At 51.8% G+C, this 14472-nt stretch overlaps 1 protein-coding gene across 1 annotated transcript; it reads right to left on the reverse strand.

The window, feature by feature from the left end:
* Positions 1-6496: 6496 nt before the first annotated feature.
* FBXO46 (F-box protein 46) lies at positions 6497-8611 on the reverse strand. Its single transcript, XM_056847578.1, has one exon. It carries the CDS (start codon positions 8535-8537, stop codon positions 6543-6545), a length of 1995 nt encoding a protein of 664 aa, XP_056703556.1. The 5' UTR covers positions 8538-8611; the 3' UTR covers positions 6497-6542.
* Between the last annotated feature and the right edge of the window lie 5861 nt (positions 8612-14472).

Below are 14472 nucleotides of genomic sequence, written 5' to 3' on the forward strand. Positions count from 1 at the left end.
AGCCTCCCAACCATTGAGGGAAAGAGGGACCCGGCCATTCTCCATGGCGGGGGGGGGGGAGGACAGCGTGCCCGCTCGCCTGCTCTCTCTTGCTCTAGCTCTCTCTCAGGCGCCCCGGCTCTGCAGCCCGGCTGCAGGCACGAGCAGGCGCAAGAGCAGGGGCTCCGAACCAAGTTCGGAGAGCCACACTCAAGGGGCCAAAGAGCCACATGCGGCTCTTGAGCCGCAGTTTGCTGACCGCTGGCCTAGAGCATCCCTGACAAGTGCTTGTCTAGCCGCTGCTTCTAGGCTGCCAGAGAGGGGGAGCTCACCACCTCCAATATCCAGCCGGTACCTTTCTGCCTGCAATTTGAACCCATTATTGTGAGTCCTATCCTCTGCTGCCAACATGAACAGCTCCCTGCCCTCCTCTAAGTGACCGCCTTTCAAATACTTCAAGAGAGTAATCCTGTCCCTCCTCAGCCTCCTCTTCTCCAGATTGAACGTTCCCAACATTTCCCGCCCTTCAGTCTTAAGCTAAGGGGGCTGCAAAGTAACACTGTCAGAAGGGCCACAGAGCAGCCTGATTGTTGATTTTAAGCTGCACTCAATCTGATAGAACTCCCCCTGTCCCCACACACAATGGATGCCACACTGAGTTAACAATGGGGGGGGGAAACCACAATAGCAGTGTAACCAATTAGTAACACACACCAATTTGTAAATTGTGTTATTTTGGGTCAGCTACAAAAGCAGACCATCACCAAAATAAAATCTAATACCTAACAGCTGTTAAACCACAAAACAAGTAGGCAAGAAAGAAAATCCACCAGAACCACCCAGCCAAAGATAACTAAACCCAAACATCCAGCAAGACAAACATCTTCACTCATTTTATGAAAGACACCAGTGATGAGATCATCACTGCAAAGATAATCCTGGGAGGCTGTCCCACAACCAAGGGGCTGCCACCAAGGAAGCCCCGCCTCCTATTGCCACCCATTAAACGTCCACATTTAAACTGCCCTGACCTGGATAGCCCCAGGCTAGCCTGAGCTGGTCAGATCCTAGAAGATAAGCAGGGTCACAGAATCATAGAGTTGGAAGGGTCCACCAGGGTCATCTAGTCCAACCTCCTGCACAACGCAGGAAATTCACAACTACCTCCCCCACACACACACACCCAGTCAAACCCCTGGCGACCTCAAAGGAATACCAGGGTTGTGACATGGAAGCAGGCAATGGCAAACCACCTCCGATTATCTCTTGCCTTAAAATTCCCACGAGGGGTGGCCACAAGTCGGATGTGACTTGACGGCAAAGCACACATACACAGTCCCTCCAAGGGTGGGGGCACCTTCAGCAGGATCTCTGACCATGGCATGCAGGTTCAAGGTAGTTATCTGACATTATCTATCGGCCCTGGCCTCCCTCCAAAGGTGTTCCAGGGCCTGATGAGAACTGGAGTTTGGGGGGGGGGGCGGGGTACCAGCCCCAAGGTGCAGATTCCTCCATTTAATTGCATTTTATTGTTTGCGTAAACTACCTTGGTGATCCTACACTATTGAGCAGGTAGGTAAAGGTAAAGGTCCCCTGTGCAAGCACCGGGTCATTCCTGACCCGTGGGGTGACGTCACATCCCGACGTTTACTAGGCAGACTTTGTTTATGGGGTGGTTTGCCAGTGCCTTCCCCAGTCATCTTCCCTTTACCCCCAGCAAACTGGGTCCTCATTTTACCGACCTCAGAAGGATGGAAGGCTGAGTCGACCTTGAGCCTGCTACCTGAAACCAACTTCCGTCGGGATCGAACTCAGGTCGTGAGCAGAGCTTAGGCTGCAGTACTGCAGCTTACCACTCTGCGCCACGGGGCAGGTAGACACATATAAATGAAGCAAACGAATCCAACAAAGAAATAACAGCTAGAGGAAATGAAGGAGCACATCTCCCATAGACGAGGTTATCGCCTTCAGAATGTCAGCATCTGTCCCAGCATGACTTCTGGTGGCCAGAAGCCCAAGAGTCAGGAAGATGTATTTTTAGCCGGTCCCCGAGAGGATGCTGCTCCAGGTATGTTCTGTTCCAAATGCCTCTTTGATGCATCAGTTGGGCTTCTGCCACAGCTAAAAGGATCATTGCAGAGAACGATTGTGGTTATACAGAGTGCAGCATTAGTGCCCCAACAGAGGCCAAGAGATGAGATTGGGATTCCAGCTCAGATTGCTGGCAGGAAAGAGACTGCAATCGAGCCAGGCACCAGTAACATGGTGACAGGTTTCTCTGCGCATTAAAAAAAATAAAAATAGGGAAGCTCAATGTGCTGCAGTAATGAAAAAGCACAGAGATGGAGTCAAGGGCCACACTCGGTTACCACCATTGCCTGTATTGTAAGAATGTTCAGACAAGACTCCTTGGCAAGAGTTTCCTGCCAATTTTGTCTGCATGGTCCAATTCTCTCTTCTTCGACCAAAGCCACTTAGACCCAAACCCTGCCTCTTAGGGCCAAGCCAGACGAGATGGGGGTTGGATATTTCTATGCTGTCTCTTCAGAGTTCTGCAAATGTTCTGCTGTTGTTAATAGCAGCTGTTGGAGACCCAGATTCACTTAGGTCTCTCCCCCCATCCATGGCTTTCCTGACCTAAAATGTTCCTTCCGTTCCACTCGCCCACACCAGTATTTGCTGGTAGGAAACACATACAGTACCTGTTTCCCCTGGCCAACAGGGCAAATACCAGCACCACAGAGACATTTGCATTCAGAAAACTGCTCCAGGGGAGGGAACAGTCAACCTTTCCCCCCTGAACTGGGGCACCCCACAACTTCTGTATCACCTCCCAGTGCACCAGAAAGCTAATCACAGAACCTCTAGCATTTCCTCTGGCCAGGCCCTGAAAGAAACAGGAGTGAAGTATCGTCATTGTCTCTGAGCACACACAGAGTTACCCCTACCCTCCAGAGATGAAGGCCAATGATAATGCAGTTCCTTCAACTGCATGCCAAGGACGCATCCCAAAAAGCGGTCTGGGAAACTTTTTAAAACATTTAAATTCTGGTTGCATCATCTCATCACTGGTACTTGTGCTGTTACCACAGGCAGAAGCCTTCCTTGTCCATTTGATTACACAACCATAGAAGTGGCCATCCTCATCTCCTTAATTCTGCCCCCCCCACACCACTGCAGGAAGCTGGACTCTGCTCTGGTGAAAACAGCAGCCTAGGATCTGAGAGACCCTGGTTCAAATCCCCTCTCTGCCATGAAGCTTGCTCAGAGACCTTGTATCAGTCACTCTCTCCCAGTCAGCCTAACCTACCTCGCAGGATTGTTGTGAGGATGAAAGAGAAAAGGGCAAACTGGTTATGCAGCTCTAAGCTCCTCTGGAAGGCAGGGCAAAAATGCAAGATAAATAGTCAACCCTCTGTTGACAAGGAGCAGTAAGTGAAACCCACCTCCAGAAATCACGTTTTTTTTCCTGCAGTTTAATTTTTTAATTCCTCCACTCAACAGTCATTTCAAAATGTCACACATGTACAGAGACAAAAAACAGGCATATAAATACCAGCGTGCTCAGGAATGAAGGAAGGGGGGTGGGAGATGGCAGAGGGAGGCGTTCTGCTCTTTGCCAGCTTCAGTAATGGGTGGGGTGGCATGGGAAGATGATGAAAACAGGCCCGGTCAAATCTGGGAAGGCAGTGAGGGGAAATACCAACCCTGTGTCCGTACCCAGGAGTACGAGGATGCTCAAGAAACACCTGAATTCAAGGCTGATGTAGAGGTGTACATGGGGGGCGCGGACCTATGCACAGTGTAGAGGCCTAAAGCTCTTCAAGGCTGCCTGTGGAAGGAGGAGATTCAGGGCCCCCAAACAGGGAGTAGCCGCCACTCGTCCCTGTTTGAGAACTGGGGCTGAAAGACTCCATAAACCAGAACTCAACAGTCACGCAGAAGGGAAGTATTTGAGCGGCAGGAGATGCCCTTGATGGGATCAAGAACAGAAAGTCTGCAAAAGGTGGGGGACTCTTTAGAGACTCCAGAAGCCCAGCTGAGGCTTTGGAGTTATGATTGGGAAATGACATGACCAACTTTTGTGTCTTGTGGATCAGAGAGGAGAAAGAGGACAGCTGACTTTCTCCAGGTCGGTGCAGTCTGGTAAGAAATCACATTGGGTGGGGTGGGGGGGATCGTGACCATCTACATAAGAGATTCTCCAATTCTGGGAGAGACGTTATCCTGGAGATGATCAACGCTTCTTGTACAGGAGCATATCAACCCCCCAACAACCCCCCCTGCAACAGCTCAAAGGAATTCCAGAGGCCAACACCTTTGCCCCGGCATTATTATTTTCTTAAATAGTAGGAAAGCAGCCCTGGGCGTGGAGTCACCCCCACTCCCCCAACCCATATTCTTGCACGCACTCACACCCCATCAAGATGGCAGCCTCGCAAAGAGATACAAGTGGTGTTGAAACAAAAGGTAGAAGATCAGCCCTTTTTCTCAGGTGGTTCGACAGCTCCCCCACCGGCCAAAGAGGGCCCCCACCCCCTGAGCATTGAGCCCTTAAGAAGATTCAAGAGTTCACAGCCCTAAGACATTGCGGCCAGCATGAAGGCAGCGGGATAAGGAGGGCAGGCCAGGGTGATGGGGGACACGGGCCCTTCCTTCCTGTGGAAAGTGGCCCTAACAGGTTGAAAGCCCGCCCCGCAGGGCTGTTAGATTTGCAGCAGTTTCTAGGCAGGATTAAACACGGCAGCATGGCGGCCTTGGTGGCTTCCTAGTCCCTCCCCATCCATCCCTCAAGCTTGACTGCTAAGTGAGTCAGCTTCTGAGGCAAAATGCGAGTGAGTCTGGGGAGGAAGCAGCAGAGTAGAGAAGCAGGAGCCACACGATGCTGTGTACTGTTAGCTGTCAGCAGAACCAGCCGTGGCGGTACGGTTAAGTTGCCCAGGTTAAAGGTGGGCAACTCAACCCGATATGTTTTAGTGCCAGCGATTCCTGCATAGGAATTTCCAGTTAAAGCCATTCGCACCGTTGTACCCGTAACCTTTTGCAGCTCACAAACAGGCATCTGGGATCCAACAAGACATGTAAATTGGTTTTTTACAAAACCGGTTTCAAGTGTCCCCAGCTCCCGCCCTAGGGATCGCCATTCGGCAAAAGGGTGGAGAATTCCACATTAGAGGCCCTCCTGATAGAGGTACCATGCCCCAGAATGCTCCTCAGGACTGGCCTCTGCTGTTAAAGGAGATTTAGGTTTGTGGCAGAGAGGTACGTTCTTGCAAAAATGTGGGAACGGTTGAGCATGCGGGCTGGAAAAAATGGGAATCGGTTTGTGGGCGTAGGGCTAGAAAGGGTTGGGCGGCGTGCAATTCCACAGCAAGGGAGTCCTATGACAGGTCAGACAGAACAGGGGAGTCGAAACTGGAAAGCTGAGCTCAGTGAGGCAGAGCAAGAGGCAGTGAAGAAGAGCATGGGGGGGAGACCTATGAGGTGGGGCAGTTGGGGGGCACAGATAGGGCAAAAATGGTCTGAAGGGGGTTATCAGGAAGAGCCAGATCTCTTCATCTGGTGGCTATTTGCATCTCGGGGTTGTAAGAGAGCTATTCTGTCATTTGTAGAGGGGACTTGTTTAGGACTTGAGAAAGCCAGCCAAGATTCCCCCTCTCATCTCAGCGCTTTGTTTCTTTACCTCCTGAGTGCAAAGAGCGGCACCCCTCTGGACTACAATCACAAACCCAGTTGGCATCTGTGTCCCTAGGATCGTCTTTCTGCCAGGGTGCTGAGGATACGGTCTTTGAGAACCCCTCCACCGGACTACAATTCCCAGAGTTCCTTTGGCAGCAGTCCTGAGCGAAGGCAGTCTGAAGGACAGCGTGGACAAGCTCAGTACGTGTGGAATGATCTGCCGCACTAGGAAATCAGACGCCTCTCGCTCGCCAGCGACTTGTTAAGTTCTGCAGGGGCGGAAAACTCATAAGGAAAGAGTACCGGGGAGGGGGGAGCGGAGGGAGAAGAATGCTATCCAAAAACAGAGCGCAGCACCAACCAGCATCATACTCAGGCCAAACTGTACTTTGCAGAGACCTGTCCTGCAGCATGTGACAAATAACAGTTGGCTTTATTGACTACAAAGAAAACAACCTAATTTCTGGCATTCAATCAATTCTAGGATCTTTGCTCTATCTCCTGAAACCTGGTAATGAGCTGCAATGGCTGGCAAAGGTAAGATAAGATACCCATCTTACTCCCCCTCCACCGAAGCATATTGATCAGGGAACCTGTGGCTCTTTATTTTATATATTTTTAAATTTTTCTTTTTCATACTTGGGTTTTTTCCCTGCCCCCTTAAACTTCCTTTCTGTAACAGGAGTGGGAGAGGGGAGAAATCAAACCCAAACTGGCAAACACAACCAGGAAAAAACAAAACAAAAAACCAAACCTCAACACAACAACATTTCTCATGAACCACACTCACACTACCACACCCTCTTGCGCACAAGCAGGAGAGAGAGAGAGAGAGAGAAAAGAGGACTCCTTCATCAAAATCTCCCCTCCCTGTGCTCCGCCCCTCACCTCCCGTCCTCCCTCCGGGCGGCCCGTTCCCGCAACATGTCACACGGCTGCACCCAGTTGTTGTCGTGGAGTCCCACCCGGCACCCGGGCGTGTCCTTGTCCGTTTGCCGGCAGCACATCCAGTAAGAGCGTCCGTAAGGCAGGTCGTGATGATAGGGCTTGGGGTGCCAGCGGCAAAGGGAGACGTCCCCCTTCTCGTAGTGCTTCTTGCACTGCTTACAGGGGTCGTCGCGATACAAGGGGTCCCTGTTCCACCGGGAGTCCGTGGCTTGCACGCCAAACGTCTCAATGATGTATTTGAAATAGTGGCAGGAGCATTTTAAGGCAGCCAGCGACTGCGTGGGCAAGTAGCTGAAGATCTTCACCATGATATGGTCGGGGAGCAGCAGCATGTACTGGCGAGGCTCCAGCAAGCGCTGGATCTTGAAGCGGATCTCCAAGAAGTCGTGGGAGACATGGCGATAGAGGCGGCACAGAGAGGTATCCGAGGCCGCCGGCTCCAGCCCGGACCCGTCAGGCCTCTCGGGCCCTCCGTCGCTGGTGTTGTTGGCGTCCAAGAAGGAGCTGTCTCCCTCCCTACCATCTTCTGGCCGAGGGGGTTGGGTATGAAGGAAGAAGAGTTGTCCTGGAGGTGGGTCGTCGCAAGACGAGCACAGTACTTCTTGGGTGGGAGAGCCGACTGTCAGGCAAACTGTCTCCTCCTTCATATTCTTGGTGCTGTCCTTGCCGAAGAAGACGCACTGGTCCACCACACCGGTGACAACTACGTCGACATGGAAGCCTGATACGCAGTCCCTGGAAATGGGGCCTGGTGGGCCACCCAGCTTCTCCCCGCTGGATCGGCCCCCTTCCGGGATGGCATCCAGTTTGCCTGAGCCACCTTGACTCTCCCCACAAGTCATCTCTATGTCGGGGGGCTCCGAGCCAGACCCATCCGCCGCTTTCGGGGAGGCACTTGCCAGTAGGAAGTCCACATTGTTGGGGAGAGCGTCTCGGGAAGGGCTGATGAGCTGATAGAGGTCGCAGGTGATCTTGTCTTTGGCACGGGCCGCGTTGCTGGTCGGCGAGCCCCCACAGCTCATGAACACGCAGTTGGGGCGAGCGCCGGAACTGCCCTCGGTGGGCGAGCGCGGCTCACGGCTGCTGGAGATCCGGAAGGCGATGCGGACTTCGCCAGGGCTGTGCTGGGAGTTGGCCACGCATTCAGGGGCCTCTCGGCACAAGCCGTTCTGCCGCAGGACGTTCCGGTCCTGCTGCTGGGACTCGAAGTGAGCCACGGCCTCGGCCACCCGGCTGCAATCCGAGCCGCCCCCTAACGAAGGCGCCTTCTTCTCTCCGCCATCTCCTTGCTCTTGGTCCGTGGACACGAAAACCATGGGGGACGAGGGGGCGGCAGGGGGGCTCGGCCGGGGGTAGTTCTGCAGAGCCAATGCCGTGCGCTGCTCCACCAAAGCCACCATCTCTGCCACCGAGAGCAGGTCGGTGTCGCCACCTGGATCAGCGTGGGACTCCGGACAAAGGCACACGTCCTCGGCTTCCTTGCTGGCGTCCTTGGCCTTGATGGGGCATGCTTTGCTCTTGCTGGGGTCATGCGACCGCCTCCGGCGCTTGGCCTTGGAGCTGTCGCTCCCCCAGTTACCCTTGACCTTCATGGCGCTCGCTCGGCTCCCGCTGCTGCACTGGTGGGCCACGAAAAACGCTATCTTCTCCTTGGTGTTGCCCGGCTTGATCACGTACCACGTGTCCAACAGCACCCGTCCCTCCTCCACCTGGCTGGGGCTGGGGGAGACAGCAGGGGGTGGCGGGGGTGGGGCAGGCGGGGTGTTCTCCGAGCAGGCCTCTCCTCCACTGTCTTCCTCTTCCTTGCCTTTGCAGGTGAAGTCTCCAAAGGTCTTCCTCACCTGGCCTCCGCTGCACTGCTTGTTCTGGGAGTAGGTGCCAAAGGGCCGCGGGCACCACAGCTGGATGTGGGAGAATGTGTTCTGATCCATCGCTCTCTCATGGCCAAGCGGCAGGGGGAAGGCGACTCCCCCCTAGCTTGTGACAGCCTGCTCCCCGGGAGACTCCTGGGGACTGGGAGGTATCTAGGGAAGTGCGGGGAGAGAAAGAGAGGTGTTATTAGGCATACAAAATGCAAAAAGCAAATAATCTGTTCTGCAATTCCTCATTAGCACAGGAATTTAGCATCCAGAAAATCAGCGTTCATTTTAAAACACAGGCTTCTAGTCCTCATGGCCTGAAAGCAACATGGGCAATATCTTAACGAAATGTCAGGAACTCCAAGAGAGGCCATGAAATGCTGATCATGGAACGCTCGTCCCCCTTATCAGGTGGACTCTCAAAAGTTCATATCCCTCAAAATCTTGTTGGTCTCTAAGGTGCTCCTGGACTCGAATCTAGCCGTCACCATGCTTAATTTATTCATAACCTCCCCCACTTCTATCATGTATATAATCCTATCAATGCACATTCCAGAAACTATTTCTAAACTGCTTCCTTTGACCTGCACAGCTCTTCTTTCTTGCATCTTGAGAACGATACTATTTGTTTTGTTTTTCTTGCCAAGCTGCTGGTCCTCAAGACTGCCACAAATAACCTGCCAACTTTTAGAGAGGCAGGGAAATAGCGGAGGACGGCAGAGTTCTCTTTTCTGGACTACAGCCCCTCCATGCGTACGTACCTATCCACTGGATCATGCCTTCATCCTGGCCTCTCCTTGGCCAACCCCCACAGCCACTGACAGCGCTTGGCTTGGCCCTCCGTGCCCCCTTCACAGGCTGCCGGCTCAGGTTCTATACAACTTCCTGCATAATTTACGCCGAGAGTCCAGCACCAAAGAAAGGGAAGCTGGACAACAGCAAGGATCTGATTACCACCCTGTAAAGGGCAGAGGCAGACACAGGGCAGCAAACGGCTCAGGAGGCAGCCACGGAAAGGGGAGCTCGTCAGGACGGGGACAACACAGCACAGAAGCGCTGGGAGGGGGGGAAGGAGCCCTTCCCTGAAGACAGGAAGCACAACACATTTTGTGCATGACAACCAATCAGCTGAGGAAACTGCAAATTGCAAAGGATTCTGGGGTATGTTCCAGGGCGGTCATTCATCAGAAGAGCCTGCTGGATCAGACCAGCAGTCCATCTAGTCCAGCATCCTGTCTCACACAGTGGCCAGCCAGTTCCTCTGGAGATCCACCAACAGGGCCTAGAGGCTGAGGCCTTCCCCTGATAAGAACATCAGAAGAGCCCTGCTGGATCAGACCCATGAGGGTCCATCTAGTCCAGCATCCTCACTGTTGCTAACCAGTTCCACTGGAGGGCCAACAACAGGGTACAGAGGCCGAGGCCTTCCACTGATGTTGCCTCCTGACACTGGGATTCAGAGGTTGACTGCCTCTGAATGTGGAGGCTCCCTTTAGTAACCGTGGCTAGTAGCCTCTGATAGACCTCTCCTTCACAAATTTGTCTAATCACTTTTTAAAGCCATCTGAACCTGTGGCCATCACTACATCCTCTGGCAATGAATGCTACATTTTAATCCCACACTGTGTAAAGAAGTACTTTGTCCGTCCAGAATCTACTGCTCATCAGGTTTATTGAATGCCCTCAAGTTCCAGTATTTTGAGAGAAGGAGAAAAAGTTCTCGTTGTCAACTCTCTTCACCCCATGCATAATTTTATAAAGCTTGATCATGCCCCCAGTTGTCTCTTTTCTAAACTAAAAAGTCCCAGGCACTTCAGACTTTCCTCATAGGGAAGATGCTCCCCTAATCATCTCACATCAGCCTATTAGGCCCAGGCAAACCGTGGGAGAAGGGGATGCGGCCCCGTGGGAGAGCTTCTGCTTAGTAACCAACACCTGGGAAGATACAGATTCTATTTTTGGAATCTCTAGTTGGAGGGTTTCAGGCGCTGGGAAAGCCCTTTCTATACTTGAGATGCTAATATTTTAATTCACAGCCATAAACATTATATTTTAATCCTTTCAGAAGCCTTGGAATGTAGGATACTATCCTACCCAGATGGGGAACACGGGGTGAGAGAGAGACAGACCTTGTCTAAGGCCATCTAAAGAACTTGTGGCAGAGGAGAGATTTGAACCAATTCAGTCTTGTAGCCACAGCACAAATGTATTTAATAATAATTAAACGGTTAGTAATTCAATAGTTTTTCAGAGCATCCGAAGCACTGGACATACATTGTTCTAGTCATTTTTACAACGGCCTACCTTCCAGGATTGCTATCAAGGATCACAGAAAGATAGCAGACGTACACTTGAAAGCACCAATCAAACACTAAGCATTCAGATTGTTTCCACCCCCTTTTTTTCACTCCCCCCTTTTCCCACACCCTTCCCCCCCCCCAAGAAATCTCAAAAATTCTTCATGCCCCAGAGAGGTTATAGAACAAAAAGGGCTGAAATGAGTTTGTTCCTCTGGCTTCAGCTGGAGCTTTGGGACCGGATCAGAGCACGAGCACAAGCTTCGGCAAGCCACCCTCCTCGCACGGGCTGGGGAGGGGGGGACCTCTCTCATGGCACTAGAACAATCAGGGCTGTGAAAACAGGATTAAAGGGAATTGTGCTCCCAGAGTTCCCCTCTTCAAAATCACGACCCACCACCTTGCCCAGGGAGTTTACGGAACAAAGGTGACTTTCTCCAGCTCGGCACTCTGTTGGTTTGTTTTTAACCTTTGCACTTACTGAAGAGAAGCAGAATGTAAGCACAAGGATAGCACTTATTCAAGAGGCACACCTCTGCGCCGATTTCCCACTGCACATGTATGAGCTCTTCCACAGAACAAGACAAAAAAGACTACAGGCTAACAAAAAGAGATCGCAAATGCTGGGAATGTTTCTGGAGCAGCCGGCCTGCTCGTCTTGGCACGCCCTGCATTTTTTCATGACCCTTTGCTACTGGACCTCTTCCACATGGCGTTGGGTGCTAGGTATGCAAATAGATCTGAGAGGAGAACAGAGAGCCACTATGGCAGCCCCTAAAGGAGGGGGAAGCAATACTTTCCTCCTATGCGGTTCCAGCGGGAGGGGACAGGAGAATCTAGTACCCAGGTTCAAATCCCCACTCGGTCAAGGGAGCCTGCTTGTTGGGTGACCTTGGGCCAGTCACATGCTCTCAGCCTAACCTACCTCAAAGGGCTGTTGTGAGAATAAAATCGAGAAGGGGAGAATATTGTAATCCACTCTAGGTCCCCCCTTGGGGAAAAAGTGGGGTATAAATGAAGTAAATAAAATAGGTTTGTGGACACGTAAGCCTATATTAATGATTCTTAGACCCCAGCAACTGCACTTTAGGTACCGGGGAAACCAGGCTATTGGGTAAAGGCAGCAGGAAACAGACTAGTGGGGATATACTCTTGAGAACTAATGTTGAACAAGATGGTAAACCTGATTCTGGTCTGAACCATCTACAAACTGGAGGAGGGAAGGGCTCCCGTGGCCTAATGCAGTTCCATATTAACCTCCCCACAGACAGAAAGGTAGCAAGTCAAGGCAAAGTGTTCTAGTCCAGCCTAAGACAGAAAGGTAGCAAGTCAAGGCAAAGTGTTCTAGTCCAGCCTAATCTTCTCCCTGAGAGGTCCGTTTCCTAGGCAAAGGAATTCTGCCACATGAACCACTTCCTGAAGTTTGAAACAGAACAGCCCCTGAGGCCCATTTAAACTACCTTGGTGAGGATCAGACCTAACAGAGAAGCGCACTGATGCGCAGCCCCGGGTGGAAAGTTGCCTGCCCTGGCCCTGTGGCGACAACTACCTCTAAGTGCTTATCAGCAAATAAATATGTATCTGTTTCTACACCTGACTCTCCCCCACCCACAACCCAAACGCTTCTCCCTCTCCCCAAATTTCTTCTGACCCTGCCCACTGCAAAGTTGGCTTCAACTCTGAAGCAACTGGGGTGGGGGGCAAGCGATATTTTAGTCATAAAATTCTGTGGAAAAAGCAGATATTTTCTAAAGGAGATCACCCTGAACACACACGAGGAAATGCATACTTTGCCTTAGTTCTGTTTTAGGACTATTAATGGCTTTTTGCAAATACCCTAATTGTTTAAAAATCCACATTTTGAGAAGGCCACGTTTTGGGGACTTGGTGCCACTGGACAGCACGAGGCAGGAAGGGCAGAGGCCAACAGATGGCCTCCCAGTTTCTCCATCTCCTCCCACCCCAACTCACCAAAGTGCAACCAAGTTGCAAGGGAGGAAGAAAGGTCAGGCGGGGGTCTTGCCCCCGCGGCATCTGGGCCGACCTTCCTGCCTGTGACCCTGATCTTTTTTTTTGGGGGGGGGGGGGCTCGAAGTCGATTCCACAGGGCCTTCCAAGAGCATTGCAGAGGGTGGGCGTGTGAGCACACCCGCACTGCCACTCACGCGTGGTCCCGCTGCACCCGCCGCTGGCGGGGGAAGCGCTCTGCACCGAAGGCTCCCGCGGGGGCAACCGCCTCCCGCCCCCCCCCCCACGCAATACAGCACCACCTCTGACACCCATCGGGTGCCAGGCACCGATGCAAACAAACACACCAGCCAGGCGCAAAAGACCCCCGCTCCCCGCGGCTCTTTCCCTCCCCCCCCCAAAAAGAGGTCAGTTTTCTTACCTGTAATCCCAAAGTGTGGGTGTGGGGGGGAGATTGTTATCTGAAGAACGAAGGTCTCCCCCGCTGCCACCTACATCCCTGCTTTGGGGGCCTGAAAAACAAAATAAATGTGTGTTGTTGTTGTTTTTAATTCAATCCACAGGTTGCAAACGAGAGCCTTTCTTTTTTTCTTTTTTTTTTGCAAACAAGGAGAAAAGGGGAGGATTCAGTGCAAGCGAAAACTGTGGGGGGGGTACAAAAACTGTGGATTTTCTTGGCAAAGCCCCCCCCTTGTCTGGGGAGGGGGCTGCTTGATCTCTTAAAGGGCCAGCACCCCCATTCCACCGGCCCCTTTTATGCCCCCCCCCCGCAATACAATAGGAGCCCCGAATCCACTAGATTGCAACTCCCCCCCCCGTCCAGGCTCGCGCGCACACACACCATCAGCCAGTCGCTGCCATTTGTTGACAGACATATGCATGTAGCCTGGCAGCCAATCACAAAGGCAAGTTTGGGGCATGCCCATATATGGATGACAGCGGAGACTCAGCCTACCCAGGGCTGGATTTCCCCCCTCCTCCCTTTTCCAGTTAGGGACCGTCTCGCAATTCACGCTGTCAATGAACAACGGAGGCGAAAAGGGGGTAGAGAGAAAGAGAGCTATAGGGCGTCGTTTTGCAAAACTATCCGCAAGTTCAGGATAGTTTTACTCCGCTTGCGTTTTTTAAAGCCCAGGGGTACAGCACTAGGCCATGCATTCTCAAGAATAAAAAATCAATATGAACGTTTCTGCCCAGAGTGCTTGGCTCTGAATCGAGAGAAGGGCAGCATTTATTGATCTGATCGTTTTCCCTCTCCTTTCTCCATTTTATCCTCACAACAACCCTGAGAGGTAGGTTAGACTGCAACCACTGTCAAGAAAAATTTCTCAGGGTGAAGAATACTAGCAGACAACCAACTATGCACAGTCCTCTCTTTCCACAGCCTTTAAACCTTCACCTGGATTTCCAGCAGGGAAATCTTCTAACCACAGCTCTCTCTTCAAAAATTTAAAAAGTCCCACAGGTGATAAAATTGTCCCCTTTTTGCTGGTGGATAAAGATCCAAGTGTAAACAGTGGAAGTGGCCCAAGTATCACTCCGCCATATCTTCCTTAAATAGAAATAGAAAAAACCTCCCCATTAACTGCTCAGGACCTGTGTGTCAGGAGTTTGACAGGAAAGGAATATCTTATTTCCCCCCCTCTCCACCCAAACAAAGTGTTACAAAAATTTAAAGGCACAGAAAGAACTTTTAATCAACCCATTGCTGGATGGGTCAAATTATGCAGGCTGTAAACTTC

Source organism: Euleptes europaea, chromosome 3 (assembly GCF_029931775.1).
Source record: "Euleptes europaea isolate rEulEur1 chromosome 3, rEulEur1.hap1, whole genome shotgun sequence".
In the NCBI taxonomy this organism is placed as follows: Eukaryota; Metazoa; Chordata; class Lepidosauria; order Squamata; family Sphaerodactylidae; genus Euleptes; species Euleptes europaea.